At 41.7% G+C, this 13,084-nt stretch overlaps 1 protein-coding gene across 1 annotated transcript in view; it reads right to left on the bottom strand.

Moving 5' to 3' along the window:
* Positions 1-13,084, bottom strand: part of LOC146548152 (NACHT, LRR and PYD domains-containing protein 12-like) — a 390,489-nt gene that overhangs the window by 322,157 nt on the left and 55,248 nt on the right. The window contains exon 13 of the mRNA XM_085265033.1: positions 12,258-12,431. Within this exon, the coding sequence (XP_085121159.1) occupies positions 12,258-12,431 (174 nt within the window). The remainder of the gene's footprint in view (positions 1-12,257; positions 12,432-13,084) is intronic.

Here is a 13,084-nt window from a genome sequence, read left to right as displayed (position 1 = left end):
CGTCCATCTTTTCACACTGGATAGTTGTTTCCCAGTAATGGAGACCATTCAGTCATAATACTCCAACTCAGGCTCTCAGATTTAATACAATACAAACACAATAAACTGTGGCAAACATGACTCTTTGTATCAGACTAGTTTTGTTTTTGAACAAACATCTCATCATAATTTGAACACAATGTCCATCCAGATAAACAGAGAGATCAGTCTGGCTTAAACAATGTTGGTGGTTTACCTTCTACTGTCCTTCCACTTTTATGCACTTCTATTTTAGACATAGTAAAAGTTTCAGTGTAGACACAAGAGGTGAAATAAGGAGGGTGCAAGTCTTCCTGCTTTCACTATAGTCTACCTCACACTGTCAGCCACAGTTACTTCCTCACCAGCATGACTGCACGGAAACTCTGCTTTCTCCTGCTTCTGCTTGTGGTTTTTAGCAGTGAAGGTAAATATAAATAATTAAAAAAGAAAAGCTGTAAAGCCAGGTGTTTAAGAAGAAAGCTTTAGTTAGGTTAGTGAAATAATATATGTGATTGATTTTCCCACAACAACAAATATATAGAAACTATAATCCCGATTTTGTTTCATTTTAACTGGAACAATTTATAGAGACTCTTGTGAAGACAATTGGAAAGAAACCCGATTCCACTCAAATATGCAGCAAAACAACTCTGAATATTACTGTGATGATACTGTGTGAGATCAGCACAGAGAGGAGCCGAGGAGAACAGCGTCGTCTGCTCTATCGTTACGACCGAGGCTTTATTCATGGCTGTGACTCCAGGTTCACACTGATCAAAGAAAATGAGACTGTGTTTCTCCACCTGCTCAACTTAACATCTGAAGACAGTGGGAACTACACCTGTGAGTGTGGATTTCGTGGTGGATTGTATGTTCTCCATCTCAGTGTGACTGTGAGAGGTAAAAACATTTTCTATTTATACCCACACCGCAGATTCAAGGTGGATGTTTGGAACTGCGTTAACACTTTCTTTTCTGTCATACATGGTTTGAGGTCGTCATTCCCGCCTGCAGCGGATTAATGAAAGGTTTCAGTCAGGAGATGAACATCTGGAATGTTTTTAAGCTGTTCTTCTGGCTAATTTGTTTAAAATTTCATTATAAAACTGCTCCAATCACAACTTTGGTGTTATTTCATCAGTGAAATGTGTGAATGATGCAATTGAAACTCTAATGTAATGAAAAGATAAACATGTTTTCCACTTTAATATAACAGGCTAATGCAAATTTCGTGACTTTTCATGTTTTCAAAATGAAGTTTTTTTGTGTGTGTGGCAACATTCAACAGACGATGGAGATTCTTCTGGCATGAAGTTCATGGCTACAGTTCCCATCATTTCTGCTGCTGCTTCACTCATCAGTGTGGCTGTGATAACCTGTGGTTACAGCCTGAGGAGAAATCCTCGCAGGTGAAAACTTTTACTGACGCACTTAAACTCATGAAATGACCCTTTGAAATCACTTGAGCACATTACTGCATACAGCAGCCACTGTGGTGTTCAAAGTATCTCATAGGTTCTTTTCAAACACCACACATTAGTTGTAGACATAGCTAGTCTTGTTTTTGAGGTATTTTTCACCCCATGACCTCTGATGTTTTTATCCTAACAGAGAAAACAGATCAGGTCTAACTAACTTAACAGGATCTGAAACTCGCCAGATGTTTGTGAGTTTTCCATAGTTCTGTTTTACACTTAATTGTGCCGAGGCTGCAGTGCATTATGTCTGTGTTTTAAGCTGCACTTTAATTAAATGTAAATGACAGTGTAAATTGTTGTTTAGGACAAAGAGGACCGCTACATGAGCCTTCATCGGCAAAACATCGATGTCTACCAAACTATCTCCTCCGGTCGCCTTCATCATGATGCTGAGGCCGCTGCATGTCACAGTCATGTACAATAATAATCAGAGATGGAGTTTTTACCCTGACTACGTGATCTATAAAACTATGATGCTAGACATGCTATCTATAAAAGACACTGACATTTTAACTTGCCAGCATCATGTGTACTGTTAGTTTGTTTTGCACTGAAAAAAGAGAAAAATATTAACGTCCAGTAAAACTTGTAATTATGTTGTGAATGAATTGCCTTAATTCATGGCTTTTAACACCATTTAATTTCTGTTTTTTATCTGGTTTGAACGTTGAAAATCCTCCACTTGGCTCTGTGGCCTCTGCCACCATTATGGTTTTTGCTATACTGGTCCACTTGATAGTCATATTTGATGATGATTTTACTTTATTTTGAGTCATTAGAATCAGAACGGGGGTCAGGAAAGAAGAAAAAAGATAAGCTGGGGAGAAAGTTAACAGAAGAAGAGGGAAAAATAGAGAAGAAGAGAAATAGATGGAGAGGAAGAGAGAAAAAATACTGAAAATCTATTTCATCATCTGCTGAAAAACACAAGGAAAAACCAACACAGTGGGGAACCCACAGCAACAACCAATAATATGCAGTAAGTAGGCTAGTAAGTAGTAGTAAATAATAGATATTAAATGTTACTGAGCAGTAAATGGGCCCAGAGGGCCGAGACCTGAGGGCACCCCACCCGCAGCACAGGCCCAACAGAGCCAGGGGGCCGGGCCCCACCGAGCAGCCGCCCAGAGTGAGCCACTAAACACAGAGAACCACTAATGCACTGTGGGTGGGAGCACCAGCTACTGGCAGGAAGTGTGGTGGGGGGAAATAATACGTGACTATTTTTATGTGGAGTGGAATTAAACTGCCATAGAATATGCTTGTGGTGGATTTGACTCAACACAAGCGTATTGTCAAAGTGTTCTTTGGCATGCATCGAGACAGTTTCTCAGATACTGAAGTGACTTGAGCAGAGCCAGTTAAAGCCTACTGTGCTTGAGTGGGCAGCTCAAGTTTCCACGTGGAAGGTTTAGTGAGACAAAGACAGGAAGTTAAAGCTGCTGACTAATAATCTGCAGGTTCCTGATTTGAGTCTCTGTTAAGAGGATGGTGTCTCTGAGATAATTGCTTTTGTGCATCGATAAATAAACAGGGAAATAAATGAATAGAAAAAAGCATCCGAGCGGATGTGCACCGATGGTGTGCCCACTGGTCTTAAAGTGCCTTTGCGCCCCTTACCATTTATGGAGGTCCCATTTGGGCACATTGGCATGGACCTATAGTGTACATGGATGTTGCTTTGTATTAGTTCTGGTATATTATACAACACAATAACATGATGCAGTGCTGCTGTGCACCATTTCTGCAAAGAGTGTGGTGCAAGCAAGGAAGATAAGATAACTCTTGCACAGTCATACCTAGTGCAATAATACAACAAAATTGGAAACTGTCCCACCATAACACAATCATTTAGATACAATATTGGACTTTGTTTACATGTAACTGCACAAATAGAATTTAGAAATGTAATTATTGACAAGAGTGAACAACCACTTATAATGTAATCTACAGCTGTGACCAAACAGCTAGATAGAGAATCAGAAGTGTTGTGTTTTCTACAAAGTTTGCTGTTTCAGTGAGAGTCATATGTCATATCATTTCAAACAGTGGCGATCCAGAAATGTTGTACAAACGAGTAAGACTAACTATAGACTTTAGCCAAAGTTGTTAAGTTAGCTAAAGAGTTGGGATTGTGTGTGAGGCATAAATAAACCTAAAATGCAATGTTTTGGACGTTCTTTGGCACATTTCCCTACTGTAGGGGTCTCTGCAAGCATACGGGGCTCTGAGAGGGAACAAGATGACAACGAGGAATTCTAATAATAATAATGGATTGGATTGATATAGCGCTTTTCAAGGCACCCAAAGCGCTTTACAATGCCACTATTCATTCACTCTCACATTCATACACTGGTGGAGGCAAGCTACAGTTGTAGCCACAGCTGCCCTGGGGCAGACTGACAGAAGCGAGGCTGCCATATCGCGCCATCGGCCCCTCTGGCCAAGACCAGTAGACAAGTAGGGTAAAGTGTCTTACCCAGGGACACAACGACCAGGACAGAGAGCCCTGGGATCGAACCGGCGACCTTCCGGTTACAGATGCGATTCCCAACCCCCTGAGCCACGGTCGCCCACAATTCTACTGGAAACAGTCGATCATGTTCGTCAAAGCTGAATTCAGGGCAAACTAAGCTAAATTAGTGTTTTTAGCTAACAGCTACAATAAGCATAAAAGTGACTGTTGGGCTATTATTTGTTAACAGGGGCGATTTTAGCCCATTTTTGGGGGTGCTTTGGTTCATTTTTGGGGTGCTTTGGTTCATCTTTGGGGTGCTTCAGCACTTACTTACTTTTTTTTAACAATATTTCCTGTTTGTGTGACACACTACTAAAAATATAAAAGGCAGAACTTGGTTGAGAGGTAACATTTTAACAACAAAAGTATCCATAATATTTTTTAATATTTTGTAATAATTTATTTGTAATAATTTATTCTGTTTCAGGAGTGTTTTTATGCATCTGTATTATATTATACAAACACATTAAAAGTGAATCTCTGTCCAAAATATGCACTCAGTTTACTTCTTACTCACTATGAGCATCATTCATTATTCTCCTCCAGTAATTAAGGTTAGGATATGTATTTTTTTTTATTCCAATCCATTCTTCTTTGGCAGCATTTAAATAACCTTGATCAGAATTGATGGTTTTGTTACAGACTTTTCAAAAAAGTGTTTTGCTTTTCTTTCACAAATGTGGGATTAAATTGTTAAAAAGTACAAAACAGTGATGTCATGTTTTGTGATGAGGACCCAGACACAGAGAGACTTGATGGATTTAATAATCTTTTGATTTAATAAAGAAATTTGCAGACTTGCACAGAGATGGTAAAATTATGATGACTGATAAAGGAGGCGAAGACAACATGAGGACAGGGAGGATGCAGGGACCGACAGAGACGGGGAAGAAGTCTCATTGTGACGAGTAAAGTGTATCTTGGCTGGCTGGGCAGCTCTCTGGGTGCTCAGCCCCCCAAAGCTCTGATCCTAGAATCCTCCCTGAATTGTGTTAATACAGTATGTCACAATGAAAACATAACTGTACAGGGTGGGCCAGTTATATGGATACACCGTAATAACATGGGAATGGTTGGTGATGTTAAAGTCCTGTTTGTGGCACATTAGTATATGTGAGGGGGCAAACTCCTCAAGTTGGGTGGTGACCATGGTGACCATTTAGAAGTCGGCCATCTGATACCAAAAGATACCAAACAAGGCAAAGTAAATAATTTTTAAAGGTAAATGTAGAGGAAACATCAAAAGTTGTCACGGCTGGGGCAGCAGTCGTGTGGTGGAGTGAATGAGGACCAAGATGCAGACGGCGGTGGAGATGCGAGTGGAGATTTATTTACAGTGAAAATAACAAAGGTGAGGGAAGAAGTGAACATCAACCTAAACTGGGAAGAACTAACAGACAAAGCAGAAAACATGAGGGCAGCAGGGAAACACAGAGATGACACGAAGAAGACAGAGAGACGTGGAGAAACACCGATGGACACGGAGACTTTTCACCTGTTCCTTTTGTTTGAAGTGGCCGAACTTGGCCACAGTAGGACGTGGTCTCCCGGTCGCAGCCCGCATGGGGCCGATGCGATGCACTCTATCAAAGGCGATGTTCTTCACCGTGTCCTCCAGCAGCTTCAGGTGGGTTTTGATGAAGGTTTTGCACTCTGAGCCTTCTTCATCACAAGATCCTGGAAGCACTGATCAATGTAATCTTGGAGAGCCTCTAAACTCTCCCCGTTGTTCTCCAGGGTGTTGGAGATGATTTAGACAAATATTGTTAGTTAGAAGACTATTGATAAGTGTATTTGGTAATACTGAAGCTTAAAGGAATTTGTTCAATTCTAAACTACCATTCGCTTTAATTTTCCGCCAAAATCTCCGGCGTCTGACGTCAGTTACAACATGAGTCGCTTACCTCTGTCACTCTGAAGTCACATTGAGTTTTCCTCACTGACTGTTTCAGACAGGATTGTGGGAGCAACACAAAAAGCAGCTTCAGCTGGAAACACACAGTTTAGTGTCTTTGCTGCTCGCTTTAAGTCACAATAAACAGGAAACTCATTGTGTCTCATGTCAGAATCACTCATATACAGGACAGGAAGAGGCGGAGCTTATTTCCTGCAGGGAGAGGTTAGCAGTCTGTGTCTTTCTCATTTCTGACTCCTAAAGAGCTGAAAAACACAGGCTGTCATTGGCTGGCTGACACTGGGATTAATGTCCTTGAAGCCAGCAGTCTTTAATGTCCAGGTTCAGAACGGGCAGGTGAAAAACAGTCCTTTATGTCCTCTGATGTTCAATAAACTGTCCTGATTACTGAGGGAGCAGAGAAAGTGTCTCCATCACTCACCACAGCTGGATGCTCTGAAATCCTGGAATCCAGCTGTGGAGAGGAGCACCGGCGGCGTGGACGCAGTTTAGTAATCAGGGAACGGGAGACAGGAGGGAAACACAGCTGGGACCAATTACACACACGAGACAGGAAACAGTAACACAGGACTGTCAAAGTAAAACAGGAAACACAGAGTCCAAAGTAAGGAGACGTGGGACACAGTGAAGACACAGAAACAGAAACCAGAACTATAATCACAAAACAAACTCAGAAACATAAAGAGTGAATCAGCTGATTCAGTGTTTGTGACAAAAACATGGATCCTGGTTAATAACTTTTATTTGTTTGTTTCTGTATTATTTTGTGTATCGTTCTTATGAGCTGTTGTTTTGTCAGTGAAATATTATTTCATTGTTTTAAGCTTTTTGTTGACTTTGAAGTGCTTAAGTTGATATTTTTGAACATTTAATTTGTTCGATTATTGTCGAGTCGATAAAACTGTCAAACGCACAGCTGCTTCCAGCACGGCCGGAGGAGAGGTGGCCGAGCAGACGCACAACACACACAGCTCACAGGTTTGCATTTCTAGATATTGCAGATGTTGCAGAAATTGAGAGTAAAGAACTCAGAGATCCAGCGCTGTCTCCTGCCCCTTATTTATACACCACAACACAACGACAGGCGTAACTCACACAAACGGGTAACATGAGGCTCAGATGCTTTGGACGTGTTCACATATACTGGACACAGAATGATGAAGATGGAGCTGCAGGAAGGAGGAAAAGAGGAAAAACACAGAAAAGATTCACAGATGTGGTGAAAAAGGACACGACAGCTTCTGTTTGTTAGTTTGGTTTTTCTTTATTTGGTAAAGATTCAGAAATAAAGAGAAGATCACATGTTTGAATATTATATTAACGTTCTGTAATTACAACAAGTTGTAAAATCTTTCCAGAGTGAGACAGAGACTGTGCAGAGACTGTAGAAGGACAGAGCAGCAGCAGAGCAGTCCAGATACACTGATGATCCTCTGTCAGATCCAGAGGGACACACAGGGGTGATGCTGGACTCTACATTGTGTCTGACAGTGGAGCTGTTCTCAGAGCAGTTCACTCTGCAGCACTGACAGTCATCTGCACTTCATTCCTCTGTCAGTCACTGCTGGATGAAGCTCTCCTCTCCACCTCCCAGTAACATGGCCCAGTCAGAGCGTCTCTACTAGAGATGGCACGATACCACTTTTTTATGTCCGATACCGATACCGATATTATAAATTTGGATATCTGCCGATACCGATATGAATCCGATATAGTGTTTTTTAATCAACAAAACTGTTTTTTAAATATCTTGCTGCATTTTGTTTAAGTTCATACTCAAGTTTAAAACAACAACTACACTAAAGCTATTCTGTTATACCTGTATACATAAAAAATATTTCATAGTTCAGCAATACTGATCAATCTAATAAACATAAACCTACACCATCCTCCCTATTCTGGTATTTTAAAGAGTACTTAGCGTAAATATTAAGCAACCTAACTAATAGGGTTGCAACTCCCAGCAACAACAAAAATAAATAAATAAAAAATAGGGAACCACCCCTCACGCTCCACCTCATGATGCTTAATCAACGTAATCAACCTTAATTTGATGCAGTGTGAAAAAAAATGCACAGAAATCAATTATTTTTCAAGAAATATTAAATAGATTCAACATCTTTCTTCAACAAAATTGCAGACTGCACAGATGGTACCTTCCCAAAGGAAAAAGTACTATAGCTTACTAGGGTATATATATTAGACTTAATAGTCACTATATACAGTAATGGACTTCTATTTATTTTGCATCAAATTAAAACTTTGGGTGTCAGATAATTATTTATTAAAAGCTAGACATTTTAAATGAGAATAAGAAAGAAAAGTATGTCTTTGTGCCCCCTTTTCCCTGTTAATGCCCTATCGGCCCCCCTGGCTAAACTTTGCTAGATCCGCCCCTGCACAGTTACCAGCGTCAGCTAAGTAGAAAAAGATCCTGGTGTAGAAAGTAATATTAAATAAATTGTAACAACAGCTTATCAAGCTTAAACGTGCTGCTGTTGTTCAGCCGCTGGTTTCCTCTTTCTGGCGCAAAGTGGACCAAAAACAAACAAGTGAGGCGGACTCGCGACAGAAAAGCCGATCAGCTGATCATTTAAGCAGTTTCATGATTGAAGTAGCAGCAAGAAGAGGCAGTCGCTCGTTAAGCTTAACGCAGGAATGCTTTACAAACATTCAGAGATGGACTTACACACTTGCTTTACTTCTCTCGGGGATAACTTTGTCGGAGATGAAATGCCGGGTTGCTAGCGAAGCTCCAAATGCTATCCAGACCACCGACAGGTCCCGCATGCCACAGCTGCTCTATCAGTGATGCATACTGCTCCCACGTGCTAACGTTCTGAGGTGAGTTACGGCGTGTTGCAAGTTTTGTGAGGTGCTTTCGTGATATTTAAAGGATCGGATTACATTGTTTATTTTTCTCCGATATCCGATCCAGTAATTTAGGTCAGTATCGGACCGATACCGATACGTAATATCGGATCGGTCCATCTCTAGTCTCTACACACAAGCTGCTGCTGCTTCAACCTCTCTGGATCATCAGGACACAGCTGCTCCTCTCTCAGCACACACACTGTCCTGTTTACCATCATCACCTCCACCTGCAGAGAGAAGGAGGAAGAGCAGAGGAGATAAACGAGTGTTTCCAGAGACTCTTCATCAGCTGTCAGTCAGTGATGCAGCACATCCAGTATAAAGAGCAGCAGGGACGTCAGTGCTGGGACTGTACTAGGACTCATTGTTGCTTCACTTTTTCTAATCTTTGGATTTTTATTGAAGTTGCTGAAAATGTTTTTCCCTCCTAGTTTGAGTTTGGACTTTCATTCATTAGAAGAACCTTGGTGTGTCCACTCTGAGCTCTGTAGGAACCCCAACAACAAGCCCAACAATCCAGATGGACGGTTCCAGCTGTTAACTGGAGGAATTCCATCCAAACATCTGCTCTCACTAAATTCTTCCTCACCTACAGACTGTGTTCTTCACTGCTTTAAACTTGGAAATCAATGCAGTCATTGGTCTGCGTGCTGCTTTGTTCAGAGAGCTGATTGGCTGTTGACAGTGTTTGATCAGAGCGTGTCAGCCGTTACTATGGTGACCATAAAGGTGAGAAACAGGAAGTGTTTGTGTCCAATCCTGAAGCCTGTCACCGTTCTCCTCTCACAGCTTCACTGAGAAGCTGCAGCTTTACAGGAAACACTGGATCTTTGTTTCATACTGACTGTGTTTAGTACAATACTGCTGACAGCACCACCCACTCACTCCATCACTCTACTTACTCCAGAGTCTCCAGTCTGTAGTCTGGACTCTTCTTAAGATCAGACAGCTGCTTCACATCTGGATCCTTCAGGTTGTTGTAGTACAGGTACAGCTCTCTCAGATGGGAGGGGTTGGACTTCAGTGCTGCTGCCAGATAATCACAGCTGATCTTTGACAAACCACAGCTCCACAATCTGTATAAAGAATGAAAGATGTAAGTTTATTAGACAAAGTGCTTGAAATCATTCAGTGTTTCATCATCTGTTCAGAGCTGAAGAAGGTTCAGAATGTAGAAGTTTAGAAAATGGAAACTCCAAACAGCTGAAGCCAACAGGAAGCAGCTTCAAACAGGAAACTGTGCAGAGTTTCAGACTATATGTCCTGATGCAGCCAGTTGGATTTTGGAGATTTGAATCTCTGTTCTGTGACTAAGTCCTTGAATCATTTCTTCCAGTTGGTCCAACAAGACAGACTAAGTATTGGACATGTGTTGTGGCTCCATCAGGGGAGCTTCTAAATGTGATGTGATGGCCCCTCTGGGTCTGTCAGGTCACAGCACTGAAGAGAGCTCAAACTGGGCACACAGCTGTTCCAGTCTGGACCAAAGACTCTATACTGGGACTGAGGGACTGCTTTGACTGCACCCACTGGGACTTTTGAAAGGCTCATGTTCTCACTTAGATCATCGATTTCTACTTACATTTCTTTCTGGGAAAAATGGGGATTACTTTGGAAACAGGAAGTATTTTCCCCAATAAGCAGCCCTGGATTAGTAAATCACTCCAACATGTTCTCAGGCAGAACAAGCTGTCTTGTTATGAGGGAGAGAAGAAAAAGATTGAGGCACAGAAACCTGTTGAAAGAGAGATAAAGCAGCTAAAATCAGGTGTAAAAGTAAAGCAGAGGATGAGCTGAATAAAGGACACTCAAGGCTGGCTTGGAAAGGAATGAAGTCCATGGTGGGGATGCAGAACAAGGAGCAAAGATGAATGTGATGCTGAATCAGCAGAAGACTTGGACTCATTTGATTCCAGCTTTGATATCATTGATTTCAATGAAGAGCTTTGTGATTGTAGCAAAGGGCTGGTAGCTCTGAGAGTCCCACTGATGAGGTGTTTGTGTGGAAATCTCTTAGTGGGACCAAAGAGAGAAAAAGCCCTGGTCCTGATGCTGTGGGAGGGAAATGATTGAAGTGTGCTGTGAGGAACTGACTGGGAGATTTTCACACATTTTCCAGTCCTCCTTGGAACAACAGGAAGTTCCCAGCATATGGAAACAAAGGTTAAGTGTCCTATGGCACTCAGTGATGATGGTGCTGTGGCCCCACCACCTCCACCTCTTTGTAAAGGAACTAACTGTAATCTGAAGCTTCAAATGGAACTAAGACTTCCTCCACTAGGTGGCAGTGTCTGATGAGAAAGTGTTAGTGGAGCTGGCCTGGAGTCAGAAACAGGAAGATGCAGGATTTGGGCTGAAATGGGCAAAAGTGGTTAGCACTAGTGCCTTAGAGCAAGAAGGTTGTAGGTTGAAGCTTGTTGGTCAGCTGGGCCTTTCTGTGAAGGTTGGATGTTCTCCCACAGTCCAATGAAATGCTGCTTAGGTTCATTGGTGCTTCTACATTGGCTGTAGGTGTGGATGTGAGGGAGTGCTTCTCTGTCGCTCTCTGTTGGCCCTGTGATGGACTGCTCACCTGTGCAGGTGGACCACGCCTCTTGCCCTATGACAGCTAGGGCACAGGCTGCAGCCCTGTGAGCCTAAGCTGAATAAACAGTTAGCAAAAATGATCCATAGATGGCCTGAAATCCCCCAGTTAGCAGTTTGGTAGATAGCTATGACATGCTAATCCCATCCAGCAGCTGTATTCTACCTGTAAGCTGATCCCTGCTGAGCCAAAGCACTTTTTCATATACAAATTACAACCTTTAATAGAAACCTATTGGTCAGCATCTTATTAGCCTGCTGTTAGCTTCATTCCACAGAAAACTGAGAGAAACTAACAGAGTTGATAAAGAATAAAGAGAAATGTGCTGATTTAAAGCCTTTGAAGTGCTTCAGATGATCTCTGTCCACTTCTGTCCACTCATTCATTCATGTAAGCTTTCTAATGCAGCTTTGATCTTCACAGTCTGCTTGATGAAACTCATTCTAACCCTGAATGTCAGAGTGTTCCTGCTTCTCTTTCCCATCATTCATGCTGGCAGTGGAGGAGATTTGGATGTTGGACTGTGTTTTGGATGATGTGTGTATGTTTGTGTTGGACTGCTGTCTGTAAAGCAAACGCACATTTTGCTTTGGATTTCAGTGTCAGACAGACTTTAAGGTGCAATGAAGAGTTTGAGAGTTTCACAGTGAATTTTCCAGTGGAGGATTTTTCTTCTTCTTTGAAGGTTTGAAATGTGAACATTGTTCTGCTGCAGTCAATGGACTAAACCAGAGAAGAAGAAAACAGACTTTACCATGAAGATCCTCAGTGTGGATCAGTATAATATCAGCCTGATGTCTGCAGTTTAGTGTCAGCACAACTTTCACATCATATTCATCTCAGCACAACTAAAACATGCTGACTGACCCCAGAGTTTCAAGTTTACATCCTGGACTCTCCAGGAAACCACACAGATGCTTCACTCCTGGATCCTGCAGCTTGTTGTTGAACAGGTCCAGCTGTCTCAGATGGGAGGGGTTGGACTTCAGTGCTGCTGCCAGATAATCACAGCTGATCTCTGACAAACCACAGTTCCACAATCTGTATAAAGAATGAAAGATGTAAGTTTATTAGACAAAGTGCTTGAAATCATTCAGTGTTTCATCATCTGTTCAGAGCTGAAGAAGGTTCAGAATGTAGAAGTTTAGAAAATGGAAACTCCAAACAGCTGAAGCCAACAGGAAGCAGCTTCAAACAAACACAACAAGAGAAAAAACTCTGAATGTTTCACATTAAAGTCGTACATTTCTCATAAAAACAGGACAAAGACTTGAAAAAGTCGTGTTTTTCCTTCCAGGAACCACATGGCTTCACTTTTAAAGGTGAAGTGTGACAGAAATGGACATATTTGAAGTCCAACACCTTTTTCCAGTCACATTATTAAAGCAGACAAACTACAAGCTCATTTTCATTCCAACAAGTCATCTTCTGACCTGGACTAACAACACTGGTCTCTATGTGCAGCTGGCTGTGAGACCAGTGCTCAGGGAGCGTCTACAAAGTGCAACACTGAAAGAACATCACACACTCATTTGCTTCCAGCACTTTCACACAAACATCTACTGTCATTATTGTCACCAAACTCTGTGGATCCTTTATTGCAAATTCAAATGGGATCAAATGGTCAGACAAAAGAGGGTTATGAGGAAATATGATGAAATGTTGTGTATTAGCAGCAAGTTATTGAATCATTT

Source organism: Mchenga conophoros, linkage group LG23, assembly GCF_057382185.1.
Source record: "Mchenga conophoros isolate Kocher_MC1m ecotype Shallow Benthic linkage group LG23, M_conophoros_male_GT1.1, whole genome shotgun sequence".
Classification (NCBI taxonomy): domain Eukaryota; kingdom Metazoa; phylum Chordata; class Actinopteri; order Cichliformes; family Cichlidae; genus Mchenga; species Mchenga conophoros.
The sequence above is the reverse complement of the archived record's forward strand: the minus strand, read 5'-3'. Positions and strand labels throughout refer to the sequence as shown.